Source organism: Apodemus sylvaticus, chromosome 1 (assembly GCF_947179515.1).
Source record: "Apodemus sylvaticus chromosome 1, mApoSyl1.1, whole genome shotgun sequence".
Taxonomy (NCBI): domain Eukaryota; kingdom Metazoa; phylum Chordata; class Mammalia; order Rodentia; family Muridae; genus Apodemus; species Apodemus sylvaticus.
Window position 1 is genome coordinate 98349596 of NC_067472.1, and position 17818 is coordinate 98367413.

The 17818-nt window shown below is 36.0% G+C and overlaps 1 protein-coding gene and 1 pseudogene across 1 annotated transcript; both read right to left on the reverse strand.

Annotated features, from left to right (window-relative positions):
• Positions 1–4129: 4129 nt before the first annotated feature.
• LOC127679879 (olfactory receptor 502-like) lies at positions 4130–5074 on the reverse strand. The gene has a single exon (XM_052175469.1). It carries the CDS (start codon positions 5072–5074, stop codon positions 4130–4132), a length of 945 nt encoding a protein of 314 aa, XP_052031429.1.
• Positions 5075–15772: 10698 nt separating this feature from the next.
• Positions 15773–16716, reverse strand: LOC127679891 (olfactory receptor 478-like; annotated as a pseudogene).
• Positions 16717–17818: the final 1102 nt, after the last annotated feature.

Genomic DNA, 17818 nt, shown 5'->3' on the forward strand with positions numbered 1-17818 from the left:
GAAATATTCATTCAGTAATTCCTAATTAATTAATTTTTACAGTTATTCAGTCCTGTTTTACTTCTCATCTATGCCATTATATTTGATGTATTATTTAGACAGTATAGGGCTGAGTCATTTGTTTTTCAAAATCAACTAACTGAGCCATCTCTCCAGCTCCTCATATAGGGTTAGAAAGAATGGGGAGAAGGGATATTAATGAGGGTATTAATTGTTAGATGGATTAATAGGTGGATAAATGAGTGTTTGCCACTCAAACCGATGACCTAATTTTACTCCTCCAAACCCACATCAAAGACTTTCTAGGATATTATGCATCTGTATTTCCAGTACTTCTATTTTGAGGTAAGAGAAGTGGCAAAAGAATCTTCTGGAAGCTTGACACCAGCTAACCTGGAATATGCATTACAACAGAAATAAATGACACTGTGCCTTAAAGAAGTTGAAATTAGTTAAAAAGATCCTGGAATGTTGTTCTATAATCTATACACGTGCTCTTCAATACACACACACATGAGCAAAACAACAACAGAGTAACAAAGGAAAGGAAAATATTAGACCTCTTGTTTTGACTTCATGACTATCAGATGAGAAGGAATTTTAAAGATCCGTTTTATTCTCTAACAGGTAAGTCCTTTGTCTTTGGCTACTTTAAATGTATTTTTATCTTTAATTTCAAATTTTAATCCAGGTATGAATTGCTCTGCATATCTTTAATCAAAGATTATAAACAGCTTCCTGTATCTGTACACTATAAGAAACGGAAGGTTCTTCTCAGGGTTGGCCTCTATTTTCTCTAATTTTCAATAGAATATTAAAAACTCTACTGTTCCAGTTGTCCCCTGTGTTACTGTACATTGCTTTACATTATTTTCCCAATGTTATAAATTTTCCATAATATTTCTTTGACCACTGGGTCATAATGGCACTGTCATTTTTCTCTCTATATAGCAACACATTGTTGTAAAACACTAACCAACACAAAGTTGGAGAGGAAAGGGTTTATTTGGATTATACTTCAATAGTATGGTCCATCATTGAGGTAGGAACTCAAAGATTAAACCCGAAAGTGGCAACTAAACCAGAGACCATGCATGAACAATTCTTAATTAATTCTTCTACAAATCCTACTCAGCTTGCTTTATATATGACACAAGACCCCTGCCCAAGAGTGGCATCACTCATTAATAGATGTGTCTTCCCATACCAATTATTAAACAAGCATTGATTCATATATGTATCCATTGGCCACTCTGATAGAGGCATTTTTTTAACTGTGGTCTCCTGTTGCCAGATAACTATAGCTGGTTTCAACTTGATGTAAAAAAAATCTCATCCATACATCATCACACTAGGCTACAGGACAGCAGGGGAACACATTACCTAGAATAGTTGCTAGCCCAGCAGAAAGAACAGAAAGGAAGATAGGATAAATCACTACTCCTATCCCATTGAGGCACTGAAATTAAGTGAGTTGTGGGATATTACTAATTTGTTTGTGCTTTATGAATTATATGTGACCAGAATTGACTAGAAGTATACTTCAGAGATGATCCTAGATCCTGTATAACTGATGATTAATATGAACCCCCATGATAATATTTAAGCAATTTCTTTGACATAGTAAATAATGTAGTATTTTACTTTGAGAAAGAAAACGATTTCTTTAGATATGTGGCTATGGCTAATGCATGAAGAACAAAATTGAGTAAGAACAGAAGAGGATTATAGTAGGCTTGCCCATAAAAACAGAATACATACTCATACAAACACATATAAGCACACACAATATGTCTCAAGAGATATTAGATATAATTGTTCATTGAATTTGCATTCACAGAGGAATAAATGGAATGAGGAGGAGAGGTGAAGAAAAGTGGCAGGAAGGACACACAAGTGGAGAACATCTTAGACATAGGCAGAGGCAGAGACAGACAGACACATAGAAAGATTAAATAGAGGTTAAAAAGGATAGAGTCAAATTCCCTTCCTCTTCTGAAGACCTTTGTCAAATTCCCTTTCTCTTCTGAAGACCTTTGTCATAAACATCTTTAGTTAATTGGACAATGACCATTCATATTATGAAGAATTAACTATTTTAGTCAATGACTACTAAATGCTAATCACATCTAAAATTACCATCAGAGGTACATGTTCAGCCAATCATGTGGTCACCACATCCTAATCAGATTCATATATAATGTTAAGTCTCTTAATGGATGTTTTATTGTAAAGCAAATGACAAAAGGTTGACTTGAATACTCACTGTCAGGGAAGAAGGAAGTGGTAGATTTATGCTGACCAGAACTGCAAACCTTTCATTCTACTACAAGAGTGAAGACAGAAGAGAGATGTATCGATTACTTTCAGGCTTCTCAATTAACAAACTGATTAGATGACATGGTTTACTACTAAAAACAAATGAATTGGGAGGAAAAAACTGTGTAGAGGAACATAAATAAAAGTGTTATTATCATGTATATATAATTTAGCATTCTGTAGGAAGGTATAGAACAATTGTACCCAACACAAACTAGAATCAATTTGCATAATTTAAAAAAATGGTTTTCTAAGCATCTCACACTTCAGGGGAGCCTAATGTATAGCACCCAAAACAAGTAGCTAATATTAGATTCAGAGAACAGAACACTAATCTACCTCTTATGGATGTGCAAAAGCCTTTCCAATAGATGATTCTATTCAATAAAATCTCTCAATCAATGCTTTACATTTCATAAAAATCTATGTCCTCCTTCTTTCCTTTTGATTCACAATGTTATTCTAATACAAATCAGTATGCCAAGTACAATGGTGAAAAGCTGCATTATGCTTGAAACAGAAATTCAATGGAAAGAAAATTAAGAAACCAAATAACCTTGTGGCAAAAATCTTTAAACTATTTAGTCCTTCGCATTGTCTTCAAATAATGGGCCTTAAGTATAACAAATAATGGGGGGATATTTTTGAGATTGAGCTTTTTCTTACACTGTAATGCCTCTTTTTATCCTCTGTAAAACATTCACAGTCCATTGAATCCATGCATCAAATAAAGATATTTTTCATTTAGCCATTTAGATATTTACTTTTTTCATTTAAACTCGGTGTGCATTAAAACCTACTACAATTTTCAACCTGTGAGAAAATTGAGGAGGAGTAGAAAAGAGCATTAACTATCAAGATCAATATTTGGGTGTTGTGCAAAAATTAAACATGAGCATGTAACAACCACACTGAAAATTAGGAAGGCTGTGCATCAGATAATGGAATCTTTGGTTTAGTGTTTGATTTAAAGAAGTCTTCATGAGATGCCCAATGATGTACAGACTAATCAGAGTGTCACCATATGAAAAAGAACAGTGCATTGTGGGTAGTGGTATTGTATGTGACAAAGCTTTCAAAACACATACTTGAAAAAAGACAGCATTTTCAAAAATTGATTTTGGGAAAGTAGAATATCCATAGGCAGAATGACACTAGACTGATAATCCATCATCTGTGCAAAAACAACTCCAAATGGACTGAATTGTGGATTGTGAATTCACTCCATGTGAAACCGGGTACTCTGAAACTCCTTAAGGAAAATGTGTACAGTCCTCTGATACAAGCCATAGAGAAAATACATTTAGGTATTTCCATTCCATTTGTGCATGAATTAATGCCAATAACTGTCAGCACAGATCTGATGCCTGTAAGTGTGAAACTCCAATCCAAATGAATGATCTTACTACAATAATAGCATCCTCAACAATTTTATTTTCTCTCTAAATGCTCTTGATTTCATCTATAGTTACTATATAGAGTTGAAGGTAGCTATTATTGAACTTGTACATGGACTTAAAGAATTAGCTACTTAATAGTACTTACACATTGGGAAATTAAAATATGAATACAACTGAAAAAATTGATATGATTTTATGTGGAACGTTTTTTGGTTATTCATGAAATTTATTAAGTATAACTTAGTATGAACATGTAATTTAGCCTGGGATGTGTTTATATTCACCATGTACATTTATTAGTAAATGTAAAGTCTAGTAAAATGTGTCATAACATGCATTTATTTTAATACTATGTATATGATATGTCATTATTATACAGAATGGAACAAAATAATAAATTAGCAGATATCTTAAGAAAATGGTATTTTACTAAGCTGTCTCTTCAAAGCACCCTTAATCTCATTATTTCTAAGGCTGTAGATAAGGGGGTTCAACATGGGGACAACCACCATGTAAAACATAGACATCACCTTGTTCTGGACTGTGGAGTATCTGGACTTGGGCATCACATAAATGAATATAACAGTTCCATAGTAGAGAGTGACTGCAGTGAGGTGGGAGGTGCAGGTGGAGAAGGCTTTTTGGCGACCCTCAGTGGAATGTATCTTCAGGATGGTGATAAAGATATAGAAATAGGAGATAGCTATGACAAAGAGTGTGGTAATAGTGACTGAGCCTGCGGAAAGTGAGATAACAACTCCAGAGACACTGACATCAGAACAGGAGAGTGCCATCAAAGGAGCAAGATCACAGTAAAAGTGATTAACTGTATTGGGTCCACAAAAGACAAAAGAGAAAACATAGCCAGTAATGAGGGAAGCATTAAGAAAACCCCCAATATAAGAGCCTACAAGCAAATGAACACAGACTTGTGCAGACATTTTAGTTGAATAAAGTAGTGGGTTGCAGATTGCCACAAAACGATCATAAGCCATGGTAGCCAGAAGGAAACATTCAGCTGACCCAAAGAAAGCAGCTGAGCCAAACTGAATGCCACATCCAAGGTAGGAAATTGTACATCTCTCCACAAGGAAATTGACAAGCATATTGGGTGTGACAGAAGATGAGGTGCCTATGTCAACAGAAGCCAAGTGGCTGAGAAAAAAGTACATGGGATGGTGGAGCTGGGAAGAGATTCTGATGAGAAGGATGGTGCTCAGGTTCCCAGACACAGTCACCAGGTAGATGCACAGGATGATGGTGAAGAGGATGTCTTTAAGGACCGGGTCATCTGTTAAACCCAATAAAATGAACTCGGTCACTGCAGTGTGGTTTTCACCCTCCAGGAAAGCCATGGGACAGTGTAGCTGCTGTCAGATCAAGGCTGTGATGGAGACATTAAAAAAGGGTATTTATAAATATGTGGCTACTTCTCATTACAAAGATAGAAGTTTTTACAAAAATGTATCATTCAAACATATAATTATGGTATTATATTGGACACTCAGTGTTTTTATATTCATATGTTTTGAATCTTTTATAAATTTCAAAATGAAATGCTAGAAATTTTATTTAAATTATGTACTTTTAATTATATTTATATATTATAAAATATAACTATTGGTTTAAAGCTATGTTAGTGTGGGACTTACAAAAATCACAAAACAGTTATCATATGTACAAGAAAAAAATAACAAATGTAAAATTTGTAATGAAGTCTCAAGTAATTTCTGAGTTTTAAGAATCCTTTCCAAATTACCTCTACTGGATTTAAAACATTATATGGTTCTCTATTGCCATTTCCATAATAATATTAAGACTCTTATGGAATCAGTTTTCTAGTTGATAAAATGTATGATCTGAAAATGTTAAATAACTTAATCTTATATAAAAAGCACTAGAATGAATACAGAAACCCTAGGTAGAATGTATATGGAAAGGGGCAATAAACTGAATGGCACTTCATAATCTGGGAAAGGCAAAAGGTCAGTTCCTCAGTAGGAGAAAAAGATAAATAGTTAGAGGTGAGGCTCAAGTCTATCAGCTGCCTGATTGCCAGAAGACCAATTTGTATGGTGAGTACTGGAAAGAAACAAAACAGAACTCACACTAAAATTATAAATGGGAGGACCTACTGTAAAATGTTAAATACTTTAAACACTTACTGATAATTTTTTTAATCAAGTCATTTGCACTACCAGTATGCGGATTTTTTTTCTTTTATACTAGTATGTACTCTCACCAAATCCTCTCTTGAATAATGATGCTTTCTAATCGCAATACAATGATTGTCAACAGAATACACAGGTAAATATTTAGCCTTGAATGTTACATTTATGCAGGTTCACCCAGCTATGAGCAGGCTGACTCTCATTTCGAGATATTTTACCTGTGATATTAGAGCATTTAATCAGTAAACAAATTCTGTATCTCAATGAGATATTTGTTATGAACTCACCATCCTATGCCAAAGCTAATGAAATTATCAGCATATTTTTTCTGGAATGCTGAGCTTACATACCATTTGAGACCATGTGGGTTTCTGGTTTTCTTAGTGTTTGGATAAATAAGAAAAGTTTGAGAGCTATGTTATATGCCTAATTAGTCACAATAATTAGACTTAAAGTGTGTTGTTTCAGTAATTTTTTTTTCTTGATTACACCTGACTTGTATTTGTGGTTGTGTGTGTACATACATACATACATACATACATACATACATACATACATATATTTTAGATGGAAGCCAGGACACTCACCCTTTGAAATAAGGATTCATTGTAAAGCATGAAGTCTGGATAATTATAAGATGATTTTATATCTTCCAAGCTGCCACCCACAATCATTATTTACTAATAAGAATAAGTCTCTGAAGAATCATAGGATTTGCACTGATTCAAATCCCCAAAGACCATTATCTCAGGTGAAAACTGTTCGGGTCTCATGAACACAATTTTCAAGGAGTCAATCTGATTTGTCTTTTTTGTGTGTGAGAGTTGTTATGCCTTTATTTTATAATTATTAGAATATATGATAAAAATTATCTCAGGTAAATACGGGTACTAGGTCCACTTTATATTTCATTTCAGTGGATATTGAATAATATACACTAATTAAAATATACAACATTGACTTCTTTCATTCAATGCCTTTTCATTTGTTTAATTATTTTGTAGTGACTAATATAATACGCTTCATTAGGTACTTTGAGGAATATAGGGTTGAAGAGAGTATAAATTTAATTCTCAAATAATAGTTATTTAAGACAAACATAATTCTTACATCCAATGTTATTTTTTTATAAAGAAACTGTGGAGTTTACAAGGTGGGGGCAAGAGGCGGGGCCAGTGACAGCAGTGCGTCTGGCGGAGAGGGACGTCTCCAGCCAAACTGAGGATACAAGGACTATTCATGCCCTGCACCCTCTACCACTGGCCAGCTGGGTTGCATGTGGCGGAGTTGCAGCTCTTTTTACTGAACTGAAGCCCCATTAGACCTCTGCCTCCTGCCAGCCAGTTGCGAGAGACGCTCTGCCATCTTGGCTCCCAGACAGCAGAGAGATCTGACAGAGCCAGGTACACATACATAGTCCAAAGCTAACATTGCTTGGGTCTAAGCCTGGCAGGCTTTTGCCTACACCCAGGCCCTGGGCAGCTCAGTGGGCCATCTGTATGCCAACCCAGCAAGGGGATCGTTTGCTCTGCAGACTGCCCAGCACTTGCAGGGGCGGTGCTGCCATCTTGGCTACCTGACACCAGAGATATCTAGCAGACAAAGCGAGCTAGCAGACATAGCCCGAGGCTATCATCACTTGGGCCTAAGCCTGTCAGGCTTTTACCTGCATCCAGGCCCTAGGCAGCTCAGTTGGCCATCTGTGTGCCAACCCAGCCAGGAGGTCATTTGCTCTGCAGACTGCCCAGCACTTGCAGGGGCACACCTGGCCATCTTGGATACATGATAGAACCAGTTAGCAGACATAGCCCAAGGCAAACATCACTTGGGCCTAAGCCTGTCAGGTTTTTACCTGGATTCAGGGCCTGGGCAGCTTGGTGGGTGTCTGTGCACCAACATAGTTAGGGGATCTTTTGCCCTGCAGAGGGATCCGCATTTGGAAAAGATCCCCCCAGCATCCTCCATCATCACACCCTGGGGCAAACTGGCAACACCAGGTTCACAGAGACAACTTGGGGCAGGTCACACTAGGGCTCCAAGGGCACCTAAGATAAGGGCAGCACATCAGCAATCTGTGCCAGGGGAAACCTAGTCATCCAGAGGTGCTGAAATAGCCTTACAGGCTCACAGGAGGTTCAAACACCAGCCAGTGAAAACAAGACCAACTAACGCCAAATATAACAAAATGGCAAAACGCAAACATAGGAAAGTTACTAACAGAAATCTAGGCAATATGGCAGTGTCTGAACCCAATTCTCCCACAACAGCAAGTCCTGGATACCCCAGCACACCAGAAAAACAAGATATAGATTTAAAATCATTGGTCATGATGCTGCTAGAAGAACACAAAAAAGGCATAAATAAATCTCTTAAAGAAATAGAGGGGAACAGGAATAAGTTAGAAGCCCTTACAATGGAAACACAAAAATCACTTAAAGAAATTCAGGAGAATATGGGTCAACAGATAGAAGCCAATAAAGATGAAACTCAAAAATCACTTAAAGAAATGCGGGAGAAATTGAGTCAACAGGCAGAAGTCATGAAAGAGAAAACACAAAAATCTCTTAAAGAATTAAAGGAAAACAAACAAATTAAGGAACTGAGCAAAACCATCCTATATCTAAAAAGAGAAGTAGAAACAACTAAGAAATGACAAACAAAAACAGCTTTGGAGATAGAAAATCTTGGGAAGAAATCAGGGGCCATAGATGCAAATATCAACCACAGAATCCAAGAGATGGAAGAAAGAATCTCAGATGCCAAAGATACCATATAAAACATGGACTCAACAGTCAATGAAAATGCAAAATGCAAAATGCTTATAACCCAAAACATCCAGGAAATTCAGGACACAATGAGAAGACCAAACCTAAGGATTATAGGTATAGATGAGATTGAAGATTTACAACTGAAAGGGTCAATAAATATCTTCAATAAAAATATAGAAGAAAACTTCCCTAACCTAAAGAGAAAGATGCCCATGAATATTCAAGAAGCCTACAGAACTCCAAACAGACTGGACCAGAGCAGAAATACCTCCTGTCACATAATAATCAAAACTCCACATGTACTAAACAAAGAAAGAATATTAAATGCAGTAAGAGAAAAAGGCCAACTAACATATAAAGGAAAACCTATCAGAATTACACCAGACTTATCACAGAGACAATGAAAGCTAGAAGACTCTGGGCAGATCTCACGCAGACTCTAAGAGAACACAAATGTAAGCCAGGCCTACTATACCCAGCAAAACTCTCAATGACCAATAGATGGAATATCTTGGTTTCTCCATCAATGGTACCAAATTTAAACAATATAGTTCCACAAACCCAGCCTTACAAAGAATAACAGGAGGAAAACCCCAGTACAAGGAAGGAAACTACACCCTGGAAAAAACAAGTTAGTAACCTTCTTTCGTCAAGCCCAAAAGAAAATAACCACTCAAATATAAAAATAACATCAAAAATGACAGGAAGTAATAATCACTATTCCTTAATATCACTTAACATCAATGGAATCAATTTCCCAATAAAAAGACATAGACTAACAGACTGGATAAGGAAACAGGACCCTATATTTTGCTGCATACATGAAAGACACATCAGTGTCAAAGACAAAAACTACCTTAGAATAAAAGGCTGGAAGACAATTTTACAAGCCAATGGTCTCAGGAAACGAGTTGGAGTAGCCATTCTAATATCAGATAAAATTGACTTTCAACCTAACATCATCAAAAGAGACACGGAAGGACACTTCTTGCTGGTCAAAGGAAAAATCCACCAAGAAGAACTCTCAATTCTTAACATCTGTGCTCCAAATTCAAGGGCAACCTCATTCATAAAAGAAACTTTGCTGACGCTCAAAGCACACATTGCACCTAAAACATTAATTATGAGTGACTTCAACACTCCACTCTCCTCAATGGACCGATCAGGAAAACAGAAACTAAACAGGGACACCGTAAAACTAATTGAAGCTGTAGACCAATTGGATTTAGGAGATATTTATAGAACATTTCATCCTAAAGCAAAAGAATATACCTTTTTCTCAGCACCTCATGGTACCTTCTCCAAAACTGACCATATAATTGGTCACAAGACAGACCTCAACAAATATAAGAAGAATCTCCTAATCCCATGCCTCCTATCAGATGATTATGGAGTAAGAGTGGTTTTATATAGCAACAAAAACAGCAGAAAGCCCACATACACATAGAGGCTGAACAATACTCTACTCAATGATACCTTAGCCAACGAAGAAATAAAGAGAGAAATCAAAGACATTTTAGAATTTAATGAAAATGAAGGCACAACATACCCAAATCTATGGGACACAATGAAAGCAGTGCTAAGAGGAAAACTCATAGCCCTGAATGCCTCCAAAAAGAAACTGGAGAGAGCATTCACTAGTAGCTTAATGGCATGAGTGAAAGCTCTGGAACAAAAAGAAGCTAATTCACCCAGGAGGAGTAGAACACAGGAAATCATCAAACTCAGGCCTAAAATCAATCAAGTGAAAATAAAGAGAACCATACAAAGAATCAACAAAACCAGGAGCTGGTTCTTTGAGAAAATCAACAAGATAGATAAACCCTTAGACAGACAAACCAAAGGGCACAGAGACAGTATCCAAATTAACAAAATTAGAAATGAAAAAGGGGATATAACAACAGAAACTGAGGAAATTCAAAAAATCATCAGATCCTACTACAAAAGCGGATACTCAACACAACTGGAGAACCTGGAGGAAATGGACAATTTCCTAGACAGATAAAAAATACCAAAATTAAATCAGGATCAAATAGATCATCTTAACAGTCCCATAACCCCTAAAGAAATAGAAGGAGTCATAGAAAGTCTTCCAACCAAAAAAAGCACAGGACTAGATGGTTTCAGTGCAGAATTCTATCAGACCTTCAAAGACCACCTAAAACCAATACTCATCAAACTATTCCACAAAATAGGAACAGAAGGAACACTACCCAACTCCTTCTACGAAGCCACAATTATGCTGATACCAAAACCACACAAAGATCCAAAAAAGAAAGAGAACTTCAGACCAATTTCTCTTATGAACATAGATGCAAAAATACCAAATAAAATTCTTGCCAAACGAATCCAAGAATACATCAAAACGATCATTTACCATGATCAAGTAGGCTTCATCCCAGGGATGCAGGGATGGTTCACTATACAGAAATCCATCAATGCAATCCACTACATAAACAAGCTCGAAGAAAAAACCACATGGTCATTTCATCAGATGCTGAAAAAGCATTTGAAAAAATTCAGCATCCTTTAATGCTTAAAGTCCTAGAGAGAACAGGAATTCAAGGCCCATACCTAAACATAGTAAAAGCAATATACAGCAAACCAGTAGACAACATCAAACTAAATGGAGAGAAACTTGAAGCTATCCCACTAAAATCAGGGTCTAGACAAGACTGCCCCCTCTCTCCATACCTTTTCAATATTGTACTTGAGGTACTAGCTTGGGCAATTAGACAACATAAGGAGTTCAAAGGGATACAAATTGAAAAGGAAGAAGTCAAACTATCACTATTTGCAGATGATATGATAGTATACTTAAGTGACCCGAAAAACTCCAACAGAAAACTCCTACAGCTGATAAACAACACTAGCAAAGTGGCAGGTGATAAAATCAACTCAAGCAAATCAGCAGCCTTCTTATACTCAAAGGATAAGCAGGCTGAGAAAGAAATTAGGTAAATGACACCCTTCACAATAGCCACAAACAATGTAAAGTACCTTGGTGTGACTCTGACCAAACAAGTGAAAGATCTGTATGAAAAGAAATTCAAGTCTCTGAAGAAGGAAATGAAAGAAGACTTCAGAAATTGGAAAAATCTGCCATGTCTGTGGATTGGCAGGATTAATATAGTTAAAATGGCCATCTTGCCAAAAGCAATATATAGATTCAACACAATACCCATCAAAATCCAAACTCAGTTCTTCACAGAGTTAGAAAGAGCAATTCTCAAATTCATCTGGAATAACAAAAAAAAAAAAAGCATAGCCAAAACTAATCTCAACAACAAAAGAAATTCTGAGGGAATCAGTATCCGGGACCTCAAGCAGTACTACAGAGCAATAGTGTTAAAAACTGCATGGTATTGATACAATGACAGGCAAGTGGATCAATGGAATAGGATTGAAGACCCAGAAATGAACCCACACACCTATGGCCACTTGATCTTCAACAAAGGAGCTGAAATGATCCAGTGGAAAAAAATAGCCTTTTGAACAAATAGTGCTGGCTCAACTGGAGGTCAGCATGCAGAAGAATGCAATTGATCCATCCTTATCTCCTTGTACTAAGCTCAACTCCAAGTGGATCAAGGACCTCCACATAAAGCCAGACACACTGAAACTAATAGAAAAGAAACTGGTGAAGACCCTTGAGGACATCAGTACAGGGGGAAAGTTCCTGAACAGAACACCAATAGCTTATGCTCTAAGATCAAGAATTGACAAATGGGACCTCATAAAATTACAAAGTTTCTGTAAGGCAAAGGGCACTATCAAAATGACAAATCAGTAACCAACAAATTGGGTATATATATATATTGTATATATATACAATGGAGTACTATTCAGCCTTTAGGAACAAGGAATTCATGAAATTCTTAGACAAATGGATAGAACTGGAGAACATCATCCTAAGTGAGGTAACCAAGTCTCAAAATATCAATCATGGTATATGCTCACTGATAAGCGGATATTAGCATAGAAATTTGGAATGCCCAGGACATAATCCACATAGCAATTGATGTCTGAGAAGAATGGAGGAGTGGCCCCTGGTTCTGCAAAGGCTCAGTGCAGCAGTATAGGGCAATACCAGAGCAGGGAAGGGGTGGATGGGGGAATTGGTGGAGGAAAGGGGGCTTATGGGACTTTTGGGGATTGGGGAGCCAGGAAAGAGGAAATCATTTGAAATGTAAATAAAAAAATATCGTAAAAAGAAAACTGTGAGAACATAAAACATGGGTGGCTCACAGGTAAGAATGCTTACATCCTCAAACAGGTTTCTCTCTTTGTTTGTTTGCTTGCTTGCTTTGGTGAAGGATGGTAAAAACATGGTTCTTTATTTTCAAGTATGACTCCTGCTAATCTTAATTTTATGGGTCCTTCACTCTATCTTTGATACTCCCTTTGATGTATGTGGCTAACCACTGAGCACTAATGAACTTTCAAACTTCCTTTGTCCAAGATCTATTTACATTGGCTGATCCCCTAAATACAGTAATTCTTAAATGTTTAAAAACCCTTACACAGACCATGAGAAAGTATATGACTATGTTTAACACATCCTTCAAGGAATGAGTCATGAACTCTTAGCTAGAGTGCGTCTCTGTTTGTACTGGCACCAGAAATACAATCTAAAAGCAGGCTTTTCAAAGAAAAATGTCTGCTCTAAGTACTAGCATCATGAATTTTTCAGTTATGAAGCTTTATAAAAATTTTTATTTTATTTTCTGTTACTACATACATTTCAGCTGTTTATTACCTTTACAGTGAATGTAATACTATTGTGTATTTTGATATAGTTTTGGATTTTTAATCATAGTGGTTTTTATTTCTCTTCTACACTGTCATTGGCCTCTTTGTTTATTATCCGGGGTTATTCATCAGGTTAGTAATAATTTTATCTGTGTTTTACACAGAAAATTGAGGTTTGTATATTCATTTGCTCAATCAGTCTTGATATACCACTTGTTCTTGACTATATCCAAGTTCAAGGACTGAGCTTCCCTTTCCCATTAGCTACAATATGTGCAAGGTTTGTTTGTCTATATCTTCCTGTTATTCTGAGAATCTATGTGATGTATATTGGTCAGTTCTCTCCATAGGATATGAATGAATTTATGATTCTTGCCCTGTCTTATCCCCCAACTCGTATTAAAATTAAATTAAATTGTAGCCTTTTCTGTTTATTTTCAAATTATTTCATTGAAACAAAGTTATATTTTTGTGTGTGTATGAGGGAGGCTTTAACTCCTACTTTTGTGTGGATTTCAGGGAAGGAACTCTAGCAATTGCTCTTTGTGTTAACAGTTTTAATCCACTAATCCAATTCACCCACATAAAATGCATATATATACACTTTAGGTCTGCTTCCCTGTTTGTTACATTTTTGAATGCTTATTCTGTCAGCTATCATATAATATCAAAATATACATTTTATCATTTGTTTCTCTTGTGCACATTACAGTGGTAATTAAAATGAATAGCTCTGTCATTGTATAAACAGAAGCCTCAATGGAATAAAACATGCACACAAGTGTAATATTATAGTCACACAAATAATTCACATAGATACTCTCTAGTTTTACACGAGTGTCCTGAAATCCTACAAATCTTTCTCAACTATTAGGTTCTTGCAAATACCTGTACAATCTCCTTGCTTGTGCCACATCACCATTTCACACATGACCTTGGTTTCTGTTGTTTATTTTTTTCAACAGTACTGAATTGTTCTAATAGTCTAAATAACTTATCTGTTAGATTTATTATCAAGATCCTGTACTAGAGGATAAATTGCACCCTTATGAGCTCTCACTTATAACCCTTTCCACTAGGCTAGATTAATATTTGTGAGATCATTGGACACAATTCTGGAATGTATGAAAATGAAAGTAAGTGAATAAAAATATCAATGTGTTTGGCTCATCAGCAAGAAGGTGGAATTTGTTTCTGAAACACTAAAATAGAGAGAGAGAAAGAGCAAATGTGATAATCACCCACATATGAAGGTTGATTTCCTCTCTCCTAAAGGCAGTCAGAATTCAAAGGACATATAGTCAGGATGGCTGCCTTGTACACATGAGGATGGGTGGCTTGACCATTGAAGTCTTTGTAAAACTATCTTATTCACAGCCTCACTGTTGAATTTATAATCTTGACTCTCTTCTAGGAAATCGTGCCCATTTCTGTTCTTGTTTTGTGCTTTCCTTGGTCCTTGTATGCTTAAGAATCCAATTCAATCTAACAATGGAATTGAACTTTTGCTCCTGGGAAGAATTCAGAGTAATAATAGATGGGCTTTCTCTTCTTTCCTCTGGACCTCACACTAGGCCAGTGATGAAACTTATGCCACACCTCAGATTCTTATGAGTACACAAAACCCATTATCTCACTGACAACATTTCTATAAAAATGAATATTTCCACTAAATTTACCCCGAGGTGTTCTCTACAATTCCTACCACAATGTGAAGAGTTAATTATAATGAGGCTTTCGCAGGATAATCAAATGTTGAACCTGACATGCCTTGAAGCACTCTGATAGGTGCTAGTGACCTTTCTGTTGCTATAATGAACAGCTGAGCTAATAAATTGGCACTGAAGTTAAAGGTTTATTATTAGGATGACGTTTTGGGGGTCATAGTCTTATCTAAAGTGAGTTTTTTATGTGTATATGTGTTTGCACATCACAAAAGGAATACACAGTGAAGCAAAACTCCTAACTTTATAGTCAATAGAAAGAAAAACAGCAGTGGGAAACAGACACTTAACAAGCACATGAGACTTGTGGACAGGAAAGATACAGTCTGTAATAGAGTTAACTATGAAATATTGGAAATAATATGGAGATAATTTAAAACTGTTTCAATCAGATTATAGTTTATATGATTCAATTTATACTGTTAATTAAATCTTTATTTTAATGGAAAGTAACTTGCTGTGACCCTGCTATTTCTTTTTTAATAAAAAAAAATTGAATTCTGATAAGTATTGCAATGCTCCACAGTTGCCAATAATATGTCAATAGACCATTTCAATCATAGACACTCAACTTCCTTTTATTACTATATCTATGAGACATTGTTGCTGTATCAATTGCTACAACATAACAGATATCTCTAAGGAAAGATTTTCCTACCAAGTTGTCTCTTCAGAGCACACTTAATGTCATTATTCCTGAGGCTATAGATAAGGGGGTTCAACATGGGGACCACCACCATGTAGAACACAGACATCACCTTGTTCTGGTCAGTCGAATAGTTGGACTTGGGCATCACATAAATGAATGTAACAGTTCCATAGAATAGAGTGACTGCAGTGAGGTGGGAGGTACAGGTGGAGAATGCCTTCTGTCTGCCCTCAGTAGAGCGCATCTTCAGGATGGTGATGAGGATGTAGGTGTAAGAGATGGCTATGACAAATACTGTCACCACAATAACAAATCCAACTGTAAATGAGAGAACCATTGCAGTGATACTGACATTGGAACATGATAATTTTAATAATGGAGCCAAATCACAGAAAAAGTGATTAATTTCATTGGCTCCACAGAAAACTAATGAATAGAAACATATAGTAAAAGAACAACTGTCAAGAATGCTGCCTATGTAAGCCACAAGGAGCAACTGGATATAGACTTGTGTGGACATTTTGGTTGTATAAAGCAGTGGATTGCAGATTGCTACAAAGCGATCATAAGCCATGGCAGCCAAAAGGAAACATTCAAGTCCCCCAAAGACGCAGCTGAACTGAGCTGGATGGTACATCCAAAGTAGGAGATAGAATTTTTCTCCACCAGGAAGTTGACAAGCATATTGGGTGTGACAGAAGATGAGTAGCCTATGTCAGAAAAAGCCAAGTGGCTAAGAAAGAAGTACATGGGGTGATGGAGCTGGGAAGAGACTCTGATGAGAAGGATGGTGCTGAGGTTCCCAGACACAGTCACCAGGTAGATGCACAGGATGATGATGAAGAGGATGACTTTAAGGACTGGATCATCTGTTAAGCCAAATAAAATGAACTCTGTCACTGCAGTGTGGTTCCCATTATCCTGAAAAGCCATGGGACAATGTAGCTGATGCCAGATCAAAGCTGTGATGCAAACACTATAGAAAGAAATTTATGAATACCCTTTTGCATTGATGCAAGCATGAGATTATCATGAATAAGTATATTATTCAAAGAGAATTTGGCAGTTTAATCAGTTTTAGTCAGATTACTGTGTAAATACATTTATTCCCAATTAATGTCACTTAGAATTTTATGTACAAATTCTAGAAAACTTTCTTAACATGATGTACTTTTATTTTTAATTTATATATCATAAAACATACCAATGTGATTTTATATATAAAGCTTTCAAATGTGAGACTAATATAAATGTTGGATGTTTTAAATATCACATGAGTTAAAATATGAAACCACAGAATAGTCTGAAGAAACTTAAATAAACACTAACATTTAATGAGTGTCCACTAAGCACCAGTATAAAACATATAATTTTAAGTATAGTTATTTCATTTTCAAGAGGTTTTATTAGCCACTTTTATTATTTTTATTTTATTGACAATATATCTTAAGATCTAAATATATTAAGATATTTACATAAGAAGTCTAGAAATACAAAAAAGAAATACATAAGTGTACAATGAGGATTTGAACCTCTGTCGGGCTGAACTTCATCTAACTTTTAAGTAAATACTATTTATGAAAGAGTCACATTGAAGTTAGAAGCACATAGAAATTTCCTACATACATCAGGTGTGGTTTTGCAGCTATGTGGGGCTCCATAATACATAGTTCATATGGTCTGTTAGTGAAGCAATGCCACATCAAATTAAATTTTCTTATTATAACTTAGAAAACTAGAAAGGAATTAGTGTTTTCTAACTAAAGTGTGATGGAATAAAATCACAGAATATTCTATAAAGAACAATGGTGAGTAAATACTCAAACTAAAATAGTTACCCAGATTCATGTGGCTAAAGGTCACGTGCACTATTACAGCAAGATTTTTAACATTGTATCGTCTCTTTGCCTAAAATTTCTGATAACTGTAATGCTATAGCATTCAGTCAAGAGCAAAGCATGTATTTCCACAAGACATAGACAAGAGTATACAATCAAAGCATTTCAAAGATAGGGACTTGATTACAGAGTATTCA

Coding starts and splice junctions, on each gene's coding strand:
- LOC127679879 (XM_052175469.1), bottom strand. CDS start 5,074: ATGGCTTTCCTGGAGGGTGAAAACCACACTGCAGTGACCGAGTTCATT.